The sequence below is a fragment of the Macaca mulatta genome, chromosome 17 (genome assembly GCF_049350105.2).
Source record: "Macaca mulatta isolate MMU2019108-1 chromosome 17, T2T-MMU8v2.0, whole genome shotgun sequence".
In the NCBI taxonomy this organism is placed as follows: domain Eukaryota; kingdom Metazoa; phylum Chordata; class Mammalia; order Primates; family Cercopithecidae; genus Macaca; species Macaca mulatta.
Window position 1 is genome coordinate 11,601,243 of NC_133422.1, and position 19,752 is coordinate 11,620,994.

At 40.1% G+C, this 19,752-nt stretch overlaps 1 protein-coding gene across 6 annotated transcripts in view; it reads right to left on the reverse strand.

Annotated features, from left to right (window-relative positions):
- LOC106994212 (uncharacterized) overlaps positions 1 to 19,752 on the reverse strand; it is a 395,709-nt gene that overhangs the window by 370,536 nt on the left and 5,421 nt on the right. For 5 of the 6 annotated variants that reach the window (XM_077974173.1, XM_077974171.1, XM_077974169.1 and 2 more), the window contains exons 2-3: positions 13,778 to 14,062; positions 12,885 to 12,969 (exon numbers count right to left, since the gene is read on the reverse strand). In XM_077974173.1, coding sequence (XP_077830299.1) covers positions 14,048 to 14,062 — 15 coding nt within the window. In that variant the 3' untranslated portion in view covers positions 12,885 to 12,969; positions 13,778 to 14,047. Of the gene's footprint in view, positions 1 to 12,884; positions 12,970 to 13,391; positions 14,063 to 19,752 lie in introns of those variants that run through there. The other variant, XM_077974174.1, reaches the window with a different exon arrangement.

Consider the following 19,752-nt stretch of genomic DNA (forward strand, 5'->3'; position numbering starts at 1 on the left):
AAGATCTAGTTCAAGTCTCAGATCAGCCACAGAGAGGCAGTGTGGTCTTGAACAAGCATCTTATTGTTTTTGAACCTCAAATATCTGTAAGACAAGAACAATTCCTCCCCTTCTATCTCACAGAGCTGTTGTCATGAGGACTTCAGATGAGATAATATGCGTCTGGGGAAAGCACTCTATAGAGTGCAAGACATTAGATATTTTATTATTAGTAGATTCTAGAGTTTGTTTGGTATTTTGTATTTTTTTTTCTTTGCCTGTTTCTTAAATCCATTCTTTTCAGCATTAAACCATTCAGATCACTCCAGCACAATACTTCTCTGGGTTAGTCTCATATTTGGCTGAGAATGTGAGTCCTAAAGGCTCATAAGGAGTTGTCAAAAATCAAAAAGACCTATCTATCTTTGTCTTTCTCTTTTTCTGGAAGAGAAATAGTCTCAGACTAGTGTAATAATTCACTTACTAGTAAATTTCTATGAGAGAAAAATTAAGAGATATAATAAGAGCCTCTATACCTTCAGTAACCTTCAGAGACCTTTGAGCTCCTCATTTCAATTTACTTAAAAAAACACATTCTTAGCCGGGCGCCGTGGCTCACGCTTGTAATCCCAGCACTTTGGGAGGCCGAGGCAGGCAGATCACGAGGTCAGGAGATTGAGACCATCCTGGCTAACACAGTGAAAACCTGTCTCCACTAAAAATACAAAAAATTAGCCGGGTGTGGTGGCAGGCGCCTGTAGTCCCAGCCACTCGGGAGGCTGAGGCAGGAGAATGGCATGAACCCAGGAGGCGGAGCTTGCAGTGAGCCGAGATCACGCCACTGCACTCCAGCCTGGGTGACAGAGCGAGACTCGGTCTCAAAAAAAAAAAAAAAAAAAAAAATTCTTTTCTGCCTGATTTTCTGAGGGCAAAAAAAAAAAGAATTTAAAAATACATTATTAATCAAAAATCACAACTAAATTCCAGTTGTCCTTCAACAATTCTTTGGTTTCAGAAACAGGCAGCTCTTCTCTTTCCCTCTCTGTTCATCTCTGTTCTCTTTTCTCCTTAGGATCTTGCAGTTTTTTTTTAAGGTTTTCTCCCCTTGAAGTTCTTGGCCTCCAAAATTCCTTATCCTGAAGCCATCCTCACAGGATTAAGAAAAATTCTGGAAAGACATATAATTAACCATGGATCAAGCTGCACTTTGGCCCACTTCCTTGTAATTGAAAGTCAGGTAGCACTAGATACTGACCGTTTGCACTCCCATTTTCCTGATGGATAGGATTTCCGACGTTAGAATCTGCTTGAGAATTAATTTGTATCCCCATTGCTCTTATAGATAGGATCTCTGACGTTAGAATCATAAGGCTTTCATTTAGGAATTGCTTAAGAGGTTTTTTTCCAAATCCCCAATTCCAGTGACCCTTCATATAGGAAATGAATCTGCATGATAACGCAGTTTCTTCATCTCCCTGTCCCACGACGTCACCCTGCACTCTTCAATGAATCAATGATCTCCAAATTTCAGCCTACCCCAAAACCCTTAAAAACCCTTGCCCTAAACTCCTCATGGAGATATGTATTTGAGGTTTTGGGTGACCCTAAGATTAAACCTCTTTCTCTGCTGCAACCTGGTGTCTTGGAGTACTGACTTGTCATGAACATCAGGCAATGGACCTATCATGGTTGAAATTCTACCTTGGTCCTGCTTGATCCTGGGTCATTATTTTGCCTTCACCCCCCGAACCCAGGTGTATACTTCTTTCCCACCTGTACCACACCCCAATAGTTGACGGATTTTCCTGCCATCAGTATTTAGAGGCTAATTTAGCTAATCCACAGGCCAAATGATATTATAGAAAGAAGCTGGGTGGAGACAGGCTGCTTTCAGATAATATGTGACATGTGCATGTTAATAATAACCTTCTGAAGGCAAACGGTCTGTGGGAACCATTTTTACCATCAGTGTAATGGTGGAGATTTTGGACTTGACAGTTAAGGGGGCCTAGACTCCAGCTGGTTGTGGGAGCAGAGATAACGGCTAGAAAGGCCGCCTTTACCCTGAGGAGGTTCCCCCCGCCAACCCTAATCATTTAAATGGATGTCTTCACCTCCTAGTTTCCTTCCTGCCAAGTTCTGGGAATGTTGATGCTATCTTGCCAAAAGCCTTTCAGGTCTCCTTAATTCTCATTGGTCTAGTCATATACTTGGCTTTAGAACAAAGAGGATTTCAGTGTCTGTCAATGATGATCTCCTGTGATCTAGCAGTTCTGAAAGATGAACTTGCCAAAATGAGAAAATTAAAAGAGAAGTGCCCTATGTGGGAGAAAAATAATGCATTAAAGTGCTAAGTACCACCCAAGAGATAAGTAGTAAGTATAAGTACTCAAAGACACTTACAGTATCTAAACTTTCACATTGAAAAAAAAAAATTGTGCAGCTTTCAAACTTCCTCAGTTCTGCTTTTTCCAAGGTAGAAGCTGTGTGAAAAGAGTGACATTGCCTATGGTGTTTGGAAGCTGACTGGCAGTGACATTAGGCAGCAGTCTCCTGTGAGAAGCACAGCTCCCATTCAGACAGAGTGAAGAATGGCAGAGAAAGGCTCCAGGAAGTGAGGCAGGACATACAGAGATGCTATAAAGGTTAAGTGGGAAAGCACCACTGAGAAGTTCAAATACTACTACAAACAACGCAGGCTAACCAGCTCATTTCTTGGGTGTGTTGGCATGTGCACACTGAGAGCTCCCAGGGCACCTGCAGCATAAAAATCAATATAGGCAAGAATCCTCTTCCTCCCTCTCTTTCTGTTCTTATAAATTGGAAAATATAAGGCCCATATCCTTCTGATGTTCCCAAAAAGTCCTAACTATCCAAAATGATTAAAAGAGTCATTCACTCATTCAGTGAAACGAATAGAGAAGAAAATGAAAGGATGGGGATCAGGGAGACAGATTTAACCAATTTTCACATATTCCAGAATGATCTTTATGCCTGCCCCTCAGGTAGATGTAATACATGAACACGGCTGAAAGAGAAATTTTTATCTCCCATTAACATAAGCGCGGAGCTCTGCTTCACGTGATTAATGTACATGTATATGTCTGAAATCAGTCAAATGAGTTACAATGAAACTTCATTCCTAAAGGGCTTGTTCATTGAGTTATTAATGTATAAAGAAAACAACATTAAAATGCAAGCCTTAGGAAAATAAAAACAATAGCTTGAGTTTTTGCAAGATCAGCACGCTATTCACTTTTGCTCAGTATCGGTTTCTCAAAATTAATAACCATCAACTACAAGAAAGAAATAATTCAAGTTTTTTAAAAGTCTTGACTAATGACTCAATTTTTACAAAGCAGAGAATAAATTGCATGGTTTTTAATAATCTTTTAGACTTAGCATCTGAGTATTTTTTCAATTAAGAAACATTTTCAAGGAAAATTCAACTGTGTCAGTAGCTCCTAATGACTACTATAAAGTTAAAACAGATTAATGATTTGGTCTCTCTGTTCTAATAAATGACTCAGCAAAGTTTAATTTCCTAGAATGTCACGTAAGACTATTTCTATGTATTTTTCTATTAATCAAACATTGAAAATCCAAATGTATGAGCGCATATATAGCTGATGTTAAATTGTTTTTAAAATGAAGTACATTATTTCTCTGGTCCAACAGCTATTACTGAATTCTACAGAGATGGCTGTTATTGTGTTTGTAAGCATAACTATAATGGTTTCTGAAACATGATTTAAAAATCAATATCTAAAAGAATTTTAAATGCATACTTGGAAATTATTCATCCTAGAGATATGCACATCTCATTTTCTAGAAAAATCAAAGGTATACTCTTTCAAAATCAAAATTATATTTTCAATTCTGTCTGCATGATTTGATTGCATAGGAATAATAATTAGATTTAACCAATTTAGAGGAAGAACTATATGATGAAAGAATATTAAACTTGAGTAGTTTAGCCTTCATTTTCTATAGCTAGAACTTGGTGTCTTAGCAATATAAGTCTACCAGAAATATTGACTAACAAAAAAATTATTATAGTAAAAATGAACTATAAGTTTCTTTTATCTTAATGTTTCTGAAACAATACAGGAAAAAGAACTATTATGAATGAATTCAATATTGTTGTTTCCTAATTATATAATACTTAGCTCATTTTGCTAAGGTGTGTTTGCAGAAACAGAATGATGACTTAGTATCATACAGATTAAATCTATGAAGAACAATTGCTAAATAATAAAGCAAAAAATAAATATAAAAATTTTTTGTTGGCTGGATGCAGTGGCTCACTCCTGTAATCCCAGCTACTCAGGCGGCTGAGGCAGGAGAATTGCTTGAACCAGGGAGGCAGAGGTTGCAGTGAGCCAAGGTTGCACCACTGCACTCCAGCCTGGGTGACAGCAAGACTCCGTCTTGGAAAAAAAAAAAAAAAATTTTTTTGTTGTTGTTTTAAAGTCCCTAGGAATTTTAGAATACATCCTAAATGAACAGCTATAAGTATATTTTGCTTTAGATAAGGTTTTCCATGTTCATTTTTAGGAAAATTAAGACTCCTTTTTTGAAAAAATAATTTACTCTAAAATTATACATTAAAATTTTAAATTCATGCTCTGATATATAAGTAGATTATGATCAAATGAACTGACACATTAATCTGGTCCATGACATATCAGGCTATAGTTGATTCACCACTCATTACAGTTTCATCTTTAGTCTATAGTCAAATCTAAATCCAGCTTTCCTTCGAGGGAAGAAATATTGAGAATTTTATTTATATTTATTTATAATACTTAAGTGTTTTAACATTTCCAAATTTCTTTGAAAGTATACATTTTGTTGATTCTCTGGCACTTTAGAACTTATAATTTAATATTTTTAGGCATATTCTTGAAAATTATTTATAATTTGTTGTGCTTTAGTTTAGTTTTATTTTATTTTATTTTTATTTTTATTTTTTGAGATGCAGTCTTGCTCCATCACCCAGGTGGTGCAGGCTGGAGTACAGAGGCTCCATCTCAACTCACTGCAACCTCCACCTGCTGGGGTTCAAGCAATTCTCATGTCTCAGCCTCCCGAGAAGCTGGGATTACAGGCACACACCACCACATCCAGCTGATTTTTGTATTTCTAGTAGAGACAGGGTTTTGCCATGTTGGCCAGGCTGGTTTCAAACTCCTGACCTCAAGTGATACGCCTGCCTCGCCCTCACAAAGTGCTAGGATTACAGGCGTGAGCCACCATGTCTGGCCTGTTTTGTTTTTAGAAACAAGGCTCCACTTTGTTGCTCAGGTTGAAGTGTAGTGGTGCAATCATAGTTCACTGCAGCCTCAAACACCTGGGCTCAAGCAATCTTCACTCCTGCACTTCCCAAGTAGTTGGGCCTACAGGCATGTGCTACCATGCCTGGTTAATTTTTTTTTTTTTTTTTTTGGTAGAGATGGGATCTCACTATGTTGCCAAGGCTTGTCCCAAATTCCTGGCCCAAGTCTCTGGGATTACAGGTGCTAGCCACTGTGTCTGACCTATTGTGGTTTTAGTAGGCATTTTTTCATGATCTCAAATCAGAAGCTTTAACTATAAAATACTTAGAGCCTCTTACTATAGAACTTGGTAGGTTTTGATTAGAAAAGGCAGTTACAGAAACATATCATTTAGAAATACATAGTCCACAGGAAAAAAGTAATGAAATATATAAATATATCACAAGGAATGTACAAGGTCTCATATCACTGTGCAAACCTGAAGCATAGGGAGCTACCTCCTTAGAGTAACTTTCCAAGCACCGCAAAGCCACTGCCAGACCACGGTTGGCCCACTGGGTAACAAAGGAGGGACTGTGTGCAAGACAGAAGCCAAGGACAATTCAGCCCAATGATGCTAAGAAGACTGGGACACACTTAACTACAAACTTTCAACCACTAAATCCCAACCAAGATGGGAATGCTCCCTCTTCTTGGCTGTCTATAACCCTCAAGCTGCATTTTATCAATCTGCCTTCAAAATGGCTGTTGAGGCCAGGCACAGTGGCTCACGCCTGTAATCCCAGCACTTTGGGAGGCCGAGGCAGGCGGATCACGAGGTCAGGAGATGGAGACCATCCTGGCTAACACGGTGAAACCACGTCTCTATTAAAAAAATACAAAAAAATTAGCCGGGCACCTGTAGTCCCAGCTGCTCAGGAGGCTGAGGCAGGAGAATGGTGTGAACCCAGGAGGCAGAGCTTGCAGTTAACCGACATTGTGCCACTGCACTCCAGTCTGAGCGACAGAGCAAGACTCCATCTCAAAAAAATAAAAATAAAAATAAAAGGCTGTTGAGTTAAATTAACCTGATTTCAGATCAATAAATTGTTAAGAGAGAAACATGCTGTTAGAAGTTTTTACACTGTGCACACATAGAGGGACAATGCTGCCCTGATTTTCACCTCCACAGGCCTTTCCCTGCTGGCCAATTCCCTTATGAGCCCTCTGGGCTGCCTAGCTAACAAGTATACATGTAATTTTTCTCAGCAGAGCTGCAGAGTTTGGTCTACCTATTTTTAATGTTTCTGAGGATTAATTTCTGACAGCTCTGAAAATTCAATGAGTCCAGCTCTGAATCACATTGAGGGCTGTGGGTGCAGAACACAAAGCTTCAGGAACCTACCTAGAGCTGAAAATGCTGCAGTTGCGTTTTAGAATATAGCCATATACATGGTTCTTTCAGCAGTCACATGTCTTTTATTCTAACGAAAGCGGAAAGGTGCTAGCTGGAAATAACTGAATCTGAAAAGCTAGCTAAGATGATTCAAATCTGACAGAAACACTTCATCCTGACCCCACGCCTGTCCTGAGACAACTTTGCAATTTATTGAACTAATCATTAATGTTGCAGCACCTCTAGTTTTATTCCATCATTAGAATGACATCATTTGGAAGAAGTAAAGAAGTTGCTATCAGATTAAGTGGACCAAGACAATCAATTGAAGTTTCTTAAAGGTGAAAAGACAGCAGAAATTCTTGTCCTTAACTTGCCTACAAGATTTCCACTTGCCCACATATATACTATATATTCTTTTCAGTACCCCCCACGCCTATCACTTCTCATAGTCTCTACAGCTGGTTCCGTATTTTCATGGCAAATAAACTCACAGCTGTTCCACAAACTCAAATTTCCAGGAAAATCATATAAAACAGTAATAGAAAAAGGAGGAAAAATTTATATCTTTTCAAATCATTCTTCTTACTTTATATCTTCTAAAAAAGAGAAACATTTATTCATTCATTTATCCTCATATTGAAAGGGGGAGAAAGATGTGCTCCCTTTTGCAATTTTTCATAATTTATGAAAGTGGTTTTTAAAATGTGGGTTAGTAATCTCTTTCGGATGTCAATGAGAACAAAAACTCCTACTAGGAAAATGAACATACCTGTATAAAACTTTGAATATAAATGTTTAGGGAGTTGATAACCACCTGTGGCCCATCTATATAGCCCATGTTATGAACTGAATGTTTATGTCCCCCTAAAATTCATATGTTGAAGATCTCATCCCAAGTGCGATGGTATTTGGAGATGAGGCTTTTGGGAGGCAATTTGGGTTAGATCAGATCATGAGGGTAGGCCCCTCATGACGAAATTAGTGGCCTTATAAGAAGAGGAAGAAAGTGATAGTCTTGTTAGAAGCATGTAGCACTGTCCACCACTTCACTGGGAGAGGACAAATGTAAGATCTACACATGGCGCTTACTTGGACTCTGATTTATGTGCTGCTTTTTTGACTGACTTTAATCTGGACCTCTTCCAGAATATCATTATACTATAATACACCATAACTGTGGGTATAACAGACTTCAATGCGTTCTGTGAGTCCTTCCAGGGAATTTCTCAAACCCGGGGGTTGCCTTGGGGACCCCCAGACTTGAAATTGAAATCAGCAAGGAGGGTGGTCTTGGAAACCCCTGAACAGTGCGTTTGGTGTCAGAAATGAAGGTGGTCTTAGAGACTCCCTAACTCTGCACTTATTAAACATGCTTAAACTTAAGACTTTATAATGCTATCAAAGAAACTAGTCACCTTTGGAGGATATTAGGAAAACAATTTTCTTAAAAGACTAAATAAATAAAAAGGCAAGCATTTGTTTTGCCTTAATTACATTAACTGCATATTTATTTGCCTTAATTATATTAACTGTACACTTACGATAATCAAATTATAGATTAGAGGAGGTGTACCTTCTTAAAAGTAATACAAGTAAAACAATAAAGCAACAATGACCAAAATGTAATATTACTATTTTGAAACCCTTAATAAATTAATAGATTTAGGCCCTACATATCAGCAGCTCTGGAAACCACAAAAAGAGGAACGACCAGATAATATATTTTTCCTGCTGAAAGAACACTACCACCTCCTTGCCAAAGGAATCAAACCTGAGTCTGATCAAGTACCTGAATCCAGTTATGAATTTGCAGGAAATAATGAGGACAGAGACAATTGTTAAACTGAGCAATAAGTATTATGCAGTCAACAAAATCCAGACTGTAGGAAACTCTATTGGTCAAAAAGTGCCAGTTCTGCAATGGAAAAATTGTAAAGAAAATAAAGGGATAGAAAAGGGATCTGTAGGCTGGTGTGGTGGCTCACACCTGTAGTCACAGCACTTTGGGAGGCTGAAGTGGGAAGATCATGAGGTCAGGAGATCGAGACCATCCTGGCTAACATGGTGAAACCCCGTCTCTACTAAAAATAGAAAAAATTAGCCGCGCGTGGTGGCACGTGTCTGTAATACCAGCTACTCGAGAGGCTGAGGCAGGAGAATCGCCTGAACCTGGGAGGCAGAGGTTTCAGTGAGCCGAGATCGCGCCATTGCACTCCAGCCTGGGCAACAGAGCGAGACTCTGTCTCAAAAAGAAAAGAAAAGAAAAAAGAAAAGGAATCTGCAGACTAAAAAAGACGTATCAAATTATAAAATGGGGAAGATTCAATGATAATATCTAAGGATGAACATTTATTTAGGTGATAGAACTATAAATAAGTGTGAGGAAGTAATTGTTATAAGTCAGGCTAGCGGTTACTTAAGGCAGATATGAGGGAGCTGTGATTGCAACAGTGGGGGCTAGAAAAGTTTCATTTCTTGATTAGTTGGCTGAGTGGTAGCTACAATAAAATTCTCTTATGTGATTTATTAAGCTACACATTTGTTTTGTATGTTTTTCTTTACCTTGTGAATTTGACTTTTGGTTTCTTTACTTTTTCTGTTTTTTGAGACAGGGTCTCACTCTGGTTATTGGCTGGTCACGATCATAGCTCACTGCAGCCTCAAACTCCTGGGTTCAAGCAAACCTCCCACCTCAGCCTCCTGAGTAGCTGGGACTACAAGCACACACCACCATGCCCACCTAATTTTAAAAAATATCTGTGGACACGTAGCATCACTATGTAGCCCAGGCTGATGATCTTGAACTCCTGGCCTCAAGCGATGCTCTCACCCTGATCTCAAAGCACTAGAATTATAGGCCTGAGCCACCACTGCCCAGCCTGAGGTTGATTTTTTAATTCAAGGGCAAGGCTTGCACTTACCCCCACTAAATTATATTCATCTCATATCTCTGGATTCTTAAGATGCCTTTGGATTCTCATGCTACTCAACATGATTGTTATTCTTCTTGGCTTAATGCTATCCACAAATTCAGGGGCAAAGTATCTTCACCGAAACAACGAATTAAAAAAAGAGGTTGACAACCTAAATTCTGGATCTTGATTTGGGTGGTGCTTGCACAGGTGTATATATTCATTGTAACTCACCAAACTCTACACTTAAAATAGGTCCATGCCTCCCTCATGTTTGCTTGTTTGATTTGCTTTCCTTTCCTGACAGCAGGAGTCATTCATTGTGACTCATCTATGATCATGCAAACAACCAGCTGAAGATGAGGGAACAACTTGTCGGAAGGAACCTAAGGCTCTTCATGACCATTTGGGGTACAGCTACTTACTGACTGGGAATGTTTACCTACAGGTTTTAGGTGAGAGAGAAACAAACTTCTTTCATTTTTAAGCCACAGTATTGTCAGGGGTATCTGGAACAGCAGCACAGTCTATTACTCTAACAACTCATATGCCTTCAGGTGCCAAGCAAGGAACAGAAATATACAAAGAGGCCAGGTGTGGTGGCTCACGCCTGTAATCCCAGCACTTTAGGAGGCTGAGGCAGGCAGATCACTTGAAGTCAGGAGTTCAAGACCAGCCTGGCCAACGCAGTGAAACCCCCATCTCTACTAATACAAAATTAGCTGGGCGTGGTGGCACTAGCCTATAATCTCAGCTACTTGGAGGCTGAGGTGGGAGAATCACTTGAACCCGGGAGGCGGAGGTTGCAATGAGCTGAGATCATGCCACCGCACTCCAGCCTGGGCAACAGAACGAGACTATCTCAAAAAAACAAAAAAAGAAAGAAAGAAATATATATATAAAGAGGGCCAGGCGCGGTGGCTCACGCCTGTAGTCCCAAATCCCAGCACTTCAGAAGGCCGAACCAGGTGGATCACTTGAGGTCAGGAGTTCAAGACCAGACTGGCCAACATGGTGAAACCCTGTCTCTATGGAGAATCACTTGAACCTGGGTGGCAGAGGTTGCAGTGAGTCGAGATCATGCCACTGCACTCCAGCCTGGGCAACAGAGTGAGACTTTGTCTCAAAATAAATAAATAAATAAATAAACTAACAAAGGGGCAGGAGTAAGACACTGAGAACTGTGGTGAGTTAGTACATACTGTCCTAAAAACACTCAAAAAAATTGTAATTTTTAAAAGCATTCTGTACTGAAAACAAAATGCAGAGTCAAATTCTACCTGATGGCTATAGTTTGCAAACCTAGGTTAATCAGGACAACTTGAGTAACATTATTCTTCCAGCTACAAATTCATGTTGTCTTGCACACATTTCTTCTCTTTGTATAGAAGTACATCATAAGAGACCTAAGCAAATGACTTATTACAGTCCACGTTTTCTTGATTAGGATATAACCTAAGCTGCTATCACATGGAGACTTAAAAATGCGGTGGCTCAGATAAAATGCAGGCCTATTTCTCTTTAACATACAGCCTGCGGGGGGAGATAGGTGTTTTTTCTTCATGTGGCCATCCAGGGACTCAGGGACCCTCTGGGCTGTTGCTCCACAGTCCCCTGGGTATTGTTCTGACTATTTGGATGACGTTCCCTCACCACTTTCAGACCGCAGAACAAGGAAGGAGAAAGTGGAGGGGAGCAATCCAGGGACCAGACTGATGGCTCCTTCTTACACCCCATTAGCCAGAACCTAGTCATGTGGCCACACCCAGCCACAGTGGAGTGCAGAAAGTGGAGTCTCTATATAAGCCATCATGCTCCCAATTAAAACTCGGTGGGTGCTTTTAATAAAAAGATGAGGAGAATGTTTATTGGGGAACAATTAGCCGTCTCTGCTACATATTCACTAGTCTAATAAGTTTCCGGACGATCTGATGCTATATTCTTCAACAACCTCTGTTGAATTCTTGGTCTTCACTTTTTATTAGGAGCAGACTTTGAATAACCCATTCTAGACTCTCACTCAGAATCATTGTCAGGTTCATCAGTCTTACTTTGCAGAAATGAACTCTTTTTACTTTGGAAAACTGGAGTTTGCTTTTATTTTTTCCCATCTCCCTAGAACACTCACTCCTCAGGATTCTTCAGAGATCAATCCCTTGGTGATTTCCATCTCAACCACTCCTGATGCCATGGAATATCACTCTTACTGGTCATGCGACAGAAAAATAAAAAAGTAAAGGAAAGAAATGAAACTATTTCAACTAGTCTAGTGAATAAGCAAAAACAAAGAGTGTCGGGAAATTTAAAAGGGGAATTAAAATTCTTTTTTTGTTTTTTTCGAGATGGAGTTTTGCTCTTGTTGCCCAAGCTGGAGTGCAATGGCATGATCTGGGCTCACTGCAACCTCCACCTCCCTGGTTCAAATGATTCTTCTGCCTCAGCCTCCCAAGTAGCTGGGATTACAGGCACCTGTCACCACACCCGGCTAATTTTTGTATTTTTAGTAGAGACGGGGTTTCACCACGTTGGCCAGGCTGGTCTCAAACTCCTGAGCTCAAGTGATCCGCCTACTTGGGCCTCCCAAAGTGCTGAGATTACGGGTGTGAGCTACCTCGCCCAGCCAAAATTCATTTTTGAGAGAAGTTTAGCTACATCAGGAAAAGGTTTCAAGTCATTTATTAAACAATGGATAATGATTTTATGTCAATCTTCTTTATATACATGCATCCATAGGGTTTTGTTTTATTTTATTTTACCATAACTCAAGTTAACTAGAATTGCGAACATCAGCTTCTCTGAATAATCACTACGAAATCTTCCAAAAGCAAGGCAAGGGCTATAATCCTAGTCTAAATTTTTGGCTGTCCTCCCAATTAAGTGTCAAAACAATCACTTCCTTTGGGATAATTATTCTTTATTTTACTGAAGAGCCTTTTTAGTGGTTGATTCTGAATACTTATATATCATGCTTGACTTTCCTTGCATATAATGCGAATTTTTTTTCTTATTCTCTATGGTAACTGCTAAAATATTTCAAGCTTATTTTTTCTCCCTCTTAAATACCTATCTAGTTTTCTGGGGCAGGAGGAATGCGGAAATACACAAAGGCAGAGTTAGTATAGGAAGTTTAGGTTAAAAGAAACATATACAGTCATACTTCAGTACATGCAGGGGATTGATTCCAGGACTCCCACATATACTTGTGCATACTTTGTGGAAGGTAGATAGGGAAAGTCAGCCCTCAGTATATGTGGGTTTACCATGAATTCTGTATTTATCAACATGTTTGGTTGAAAAAAATCTGTGCATATGTGGACACCTGCAGTTCAAACCCACCTTGTTCAAGGGTCAACTGTATTTCAAGCTTCATGTCTCAAAATCCCCTCCACACTTCATCCACATTGAGTCCACTTGCTTTTTCCTGAAACACATATACATTGTTACACCCTGTGACTTTCCCGGTGTCCTTTATTCAACAGGGAATGTCTTCCCCTTTCATTCTCAGACTATTGATTCTCATTCATCCTTTATTGTCAGCTCCAAATCCACCTCCATCATGACATTTTCCCTAAGCATTCACAACACAATCAAGTGTTTCTGTTTCAGCTAGTAAATAGTTGCCCACTAACTTTTCAAAGACAGTGTGTGCAAGTGAATTTTTTTTATTTTTAAAAAACTTCATAGTTTTTACATTTACACTACACCCAAGATTATTCTTTTTCATCAGGCTACCACTTTTGTGGTCGCTATCTGCTGGTATGGTTCCTTTCTTGAAATTTAGGCATAAGGTAAACTGATTGTCCTACAACAGCAAGAAACCCCAGGCTAGCTGATTGAAAATACCGGCGTCTAGCAGACAGCTCAGCACGAAAGCATTTCGGTTCCTCTCCAGTCCTATCCTTGATTGGCTTTTCATCCAGAGAAACAGGTCCCATAAGCATCCTAAGGGACATTAGATCACTGTCTCTGTGACTCTGCCCAGCCATCTTGGAAAGAAGGAAGCCTTCTAGAGAAGTCTGCAGAGCCATGGCTAGGGGGTAGAGTTGATGGACGACAACCAGTTGAGCTGACCCAGCAACACACTTTCTGCTTCTCCAGGACTGTTTTCCACATGCTATCATGTACGACCCAATTAGGTCTGTGCTTTTGCTCAAATTATTTGCTTCTGAATGTAGTTAGAAAACTATAATGTTCATTTGCTTTTGCTTCTATCCGTAAAGAATACTTACGCATTTAGAGCTCTGTTTGGTTGGTGCTGATCGTATTTGATAACATTCACAAAATAACTTGTTTATATTCATTTTCTCATTTCTTCCAACCCATAATAACTCCTTGGGGAGGGACAACATCTGCTCCTTCGAGATGAATAGCTACAGCCTTCCGGATGGTTTCTCCAGGCTTCAGACTCCAGGGAGCTCAGCACTCTCCAATTCTTTTGGATTCCCTAGATTTCTGCACAGAAGTTTATGGAAAGCAGAATTGTAATGCTGAGGTGTTAATTAGCTATCAGAAACCTGTGAAAGAGAAAAGAAATGAGCCTAAGAGAAGATATTAAAAAAGAGAAAGACACAAGGAATATTTACAAAAGATTTCAAAGACCTTTAAAATCAATAATAAATTACCTCCTCAGGGATTAAAAATTCTATAATGAATATTAAATTTCTTCTGCTCCCAAGTATTTAGTGTCTTTACTGTTAAAATATCAATATTGTGTTTTCCTAGACTGAGACTTTTAAATTCCAGGCATTTAGATTTAGCATTCAATACACAGCTTATTAAAGTGTGGGAAGCGTTAATGTAATTCTCTAATGCTCTTATAACTATGTCCCAAAGCCCAAGAGCACATATGCTATATGGGCCAATTAATATCCAAATTTCATAATGCATGTCAGCACCATAGGCAATTAGAATTAAAAAAAAAAAAAAGATTACCTTTCCGATGCTAAAATGACATTGGACATTTAACAAACATTCATGGAGGGCCTACTGAGAGTGGAAAGAGGGTGGGGAGGGGGGTGAGAATAGAGAAGAGAATGAAAGTAAGGGGAGGGGAAACAAGGAAATGACCAAAACACTGTACAGGTTGAGTACCCCTTATCTGAAATGCTTGGGACAAAATGTGTTTAGGATTTTGGATTTCTTCAGATTTCAGAATATTTGCATATACATGAGATATCTTGGGGATGGGACCCAAATATAAACACAAAATTTGTTTACATTTCATATTAGACCTATACACATAGCCTGAAAGTAATTTTGCACATTTTTCTTTTTTTTGAGACTGAGTCTCACTCTGTAGCCTAGGCTGGAGTGCAATGGAATAGTCTCGGCTCAGGGCAATCTCCACCTCCTGGGTTCAAGTGACTCTCATGCCTCAGCCTCCTGAGTAGCTGAGACTACAGGTGCGTGCCACCACACCCGGCTAATTTTTGTATTTTTAGTAGAGACGAGGTTTCACCATATTGGCTGGGCTGGTCTTGAACTGGCCTCAAGTGATCCACCTGCTTCAGCCTCCCAAAGTGCTGGGAGTACAGGCGTGAACCACTGCATCTGGCCAATTTTGTATAATATTTTTAGGAATTTTGTGCATAAAACAAAGTTTGTGTACACTGAACCATCAGAAAGTAAAGCTGTCACTATCTCAGCTACTGTGGACAGTCTGTGGTTGTTTGGGATCACCATTACTCCTGACTTTTAATTTACATGCTACTGATAAGCAACCATTTTCTTACACTTATTCACACATAACTACTTAACAGAAAAAAATGATTTACCATTATTACAGTTTAAAAAGAGTGTTTGGTGTAACTAAGCATCACAGGAGCATCATCAGAACACCTGTATCAGCTGTTAAACCAGCAGCAACAGGCCTGGTGTGGTGGCTTGTGGCTGTAATCCCAGCACTTTGGGAGGCTGAGGCAGATGGACCACTTGAGATCAGGAGTTTGAGACTCGCCTGGTCAACATGGTGAAACCCCATCTCTACTAAAAATACAGAAGTTAGCTGGGCATGGTGGCATGCTCCTGTAATTCCAGCTATTCAGAAGGCTGAGGCAGGAGAATAGCTTGAACCTGGAAGGCAGAGGTTGGTTGCAGTGAGCCAAGATTGTGCCACTGCACTCCAGCCTGGTGACAGAGCAAGACCCTGTCTCAAACAAACAAAAAACAAAACAAAAAGCAACAACAGATAACAGTAGGCTTTCGATCTCCACATATGATGCTGTATTTTGATTTAAAGGTTACTAAACATTATATTTTACTTTTTTAATGAGAAGAAACATCAGAAGTAGTTGAACGACAAGGAAGTGGGTCTTCTAGGGACGAGGAGTTATTCAGCTGGGTGATTTTTTATTTATTTATTTATTTTTATTTTTTGAGACAGAGCCTTGCTCTGTCGCCCAGGCTGGAGTACAGTGGCGTGATCTCGGCTCACTGCAACCTCCACCTCCCGGGTTCAAGCGATTCTCCTGCCTCAGCCTCCCGAGTAGCTGGGATTACAGGCGCGTGCCACCATGCCCGGCTAATTTTTGTATTTTCAGTAGAGAAGCGGTTTCACCTTGTTGGCCAGGATGGTGTTGATCTCTTGACCTTGTGATTCACCGGTCTTGGTCTCCCAAAGTACTGGGATTACAGGCGTGAGCCACCACGCCTGGCCTCTGCTGGGTGGCTTTTTAAAATGTTTCCTCCGGAGTCATCTGCCTCATTAGCATTAGTTTTTGTCCTAGAAGTCTCTTTGATTTTACAGCTGGCGTGATTTCTTGCTTTGTTATGAGTGCACCCTGCTCTAGTCCTTCAACAAATAAGCCCATCGCACATTTTCACCATGTCATCTAGAGGCGTGAGCCACCGTGCACGGTCCTATGTCTTTAGTCACTGTGTTCCAAGCCTTGGAAACAGCACATACAGCATTCTTCATGCCAAACTCCTTTTAAAAACCTTCTACACTCACGCCTCTGTTCAGTGCTGCTAGTATGCTTTTCAAGAAAGTGTTCTTATAATCACTCTTCATTTGATATTCGGTCACATAGCTGAATTAATGAAGTCACATTTTTGGGGAAAGTATATGGCATAAATGATTTTTTTTAATGAGAATTTCAGCAGGAGAATGAGCAAGTCAGTGGTCAAGGAATAACAATATCTTGCAATAGTCATTCAGTTCAGCTTTTCTGCAGTGAGCACTAGCCAACCACTGGTACAAAATGTTTGTGATACTAGTCAGGAAAGACATCCCTGCTGATCCATGCCTTTTTGTTAGCATAATAATGGACTAGTAAGAAATTCATTTCTTGAAAACAGCCAGGGATGCAAGCTTTTGCCTATTACAGCAAGTTTACCCTTATGTGTGCTGGCTGCATTAGCACATCCCTGCACAGTTATTTTGTCCTTGGCATCCTTAACTCCCACAGGGGCTGTCTCATCAGCTGCAGTCAGTGTCTTTCTGGGGCGATAATACTAAAGCAGTGATGTTTCATCAGCATTATAGACTTGTTCTGACGTCAGATTTTAATCAGCCATCACCTTGGCAAACTCGTCAATGAATTTCTCTACTGGGGAGAATTGCTTGAATCTGGGAGGCAGAGGTTTCAGTGAGCTGAGATCTCACCACTGCACTCCAGCCTGGGTGACAAGAGCTAGACTCTGTCTCAAAAAAAAAAAAAAAAAAAAAAAAAATTATCTGCTGCCGCATGATCAGATGCTTTATTACGACTAAAATCTTTAACAATTTAATGCTGTGTTTTTTCTTACGTTTCTTCAATCAGACTGTTGAATATCACAGTTTCCTTCAGTTTTCAGTTCATCTTGAATAGATGTTTTCTTGTTTCATGACCAGTATACCATTAAGTGGCATGTGTTCACTGCAAAGCTGACAGATCCACTTTTTCAATACATGATCAAAATCTGCATTTTTAGCTTTATGCAATGTTTTCCCATTTTTCATTAACTTCAATTCATCACTTTCAGCATAGAACTTCAACAGTGTATCCTTCTGATTCTTCAGGTCATATATGATGGTCATTCCTACCCCATTCTCTTCCGTAAGATGTTTCACACACCCTGTCCAGATTCTCCAACAACTAAAATTTCTGTGCTATAGATTAACATAAATGCTTCCTGTATTTCTTATCATTGTTACCCATGGGGTATTTCCAGGCCCTTTTGACATTTTAAATAATATTTTATACCATGGAGCAGAAAATAAGCAAACAAACAAAAAACACAGTGAGCAATGCACTTGACCCAATGTGGGGCATCGTGGGGAACCTGCCATGGGAGAGTCCAGCCTGCACATGTGCCATTTTATTATACAAGGTAGGTGTGCCCACACAGGGAAGTCTGCGTGTGCATGAAAAAAAAAATATCACAGCTGATGGGGGCTGCAGGGGGTCTTCTCTCCCCTGGGGACACTAAGTAAACTGTGTGCTGTATACCTGTGTCTTGACTGTGACCCATCACATAAGGTCAGGAATGGAATCTTCCACTTGTGCCATCAGGTCAGTGCTCAAAAACATTCAGATTTTGGAGCATCTCTGATTTTGGATTTTTTGATTAGGAATGCTCAACCTGTACCTGCATTCAAAAGGTGTTTAGAATCCCATAAGGGATGGAAGGATAAATGGAGTGTAAAGGAAGGTACCCTCAGTATGCTGACATTTGTATACTGACAATAGAAACAGGCAGCCTCCTGTTTTTAAATTGTAGAGTCACTTTTTATGAAACCTGGAATCCAGGGCTTTGCTGAACAGACTCAATTGAAGAGCTAAGATTAGTAGCTAAGTTTTTTATCCTAGAGCTTGTAATATTTCAAGCTCCCAATCAAAACACAGAAAAACTCCAAGTGAAAAAACAGGTTTCACTTGCTACTGCTGAGAGAGCTTTTGTAGCTCAAGAGTTCTTTGCACTTGTAAGGAAGCTTTACAACTCAAAAGGCTGACAATATTGATAATATAGGATCCAAGGTCAGTAGATGGAGTTTCATCCAACCTCCCTCACTTAGAAGACATACAGCCTTGAGCACAACCCCTTCACCTCTCTGAGCTTCAAAGGAGGCAATACACAAAAACTGTTTATACATACTATAAAGTTGGAAACAAAAGTCAGTTGGTGTTACCATTGTTTGCTTATATGATGACGATTGAGACCATTCACCAAAATCACACACTACACTAGGGACAGAAATGATCCAGAAGGAATAGAAAATTTACTTCCTAATTAGCCTGTGCCTCTTTAACTGAGCTCTAGTTTACAGTTCTACTCTGTCCTGTAACTGTCCAGCTTCACGTCCTGTCACACCTCTGACACTCAGCCACGCTGACCACTGCTGAAACATTACACATCCTTCAGCTCCTTTACGACTGTCTTAGCACCCTAAACCTGCACTTTGTTTACCTCCCTAGAATGACACCTTATTATATTATAAACTGTCCCCTCAATAGACTGAGAACTCCTTGATGACAGAGATCATGCATTATTTATCTTTGTACCGATGTCAGAGTAACTTGATAAACATGGATGTGGATTGTTGAATGAATGGATGGATGCTAGTACATAAGTCATAATTTCTGCCCACAAAGCAAGAATTGTAACATACTCCAAATATGTGCTTATGTGGATTTCCCCACAGCACTATCACTTGGATACTTTTTTTTTTAAACAGTGTCTCACTCTGTCACCCAGGCTACAGTGCAGTGGCACCATCATGGCTCACTGTAGCCTCAACCACCCGGGCTCAAGTGTTAATACAGTTTTATTTATTTTACTTTATTTTCACGACGGATTCTTGCTCTGTCACCCAGGCTGGAGTGCAGTGGCACAATGTCGGCTCACTGCAACCATCACCTCCTGGGTTCAAGCAATTCTCCTGCCTCAGCCTCGCGACTAGCTGGAATTACAGGCATGCACCACCATGCCCGGCTCATTTTTGTATTTTTAGTAGAGATGGGGTTTCAGCATGTCGGCCAAGCTGGTCTCAAACTCCTGACCTCGTGATCCACCTGCCTCTGCCTCCCAAAGTGCTGGGATTACAGGCGTGAGCCATCGTGCTCAGCCAATACATTTTTAAATATCAGAATTATTGAGATACTATTCACATTCCATAAAGTTTAGCCCTTTAAAATGTACAATTCAGTGGTTTTTAGAATATTCAAAGTTGTGCATCCATTCCCACTATCAAACTGCAGAACACTCTCATCAGCCTAAGAGAGTC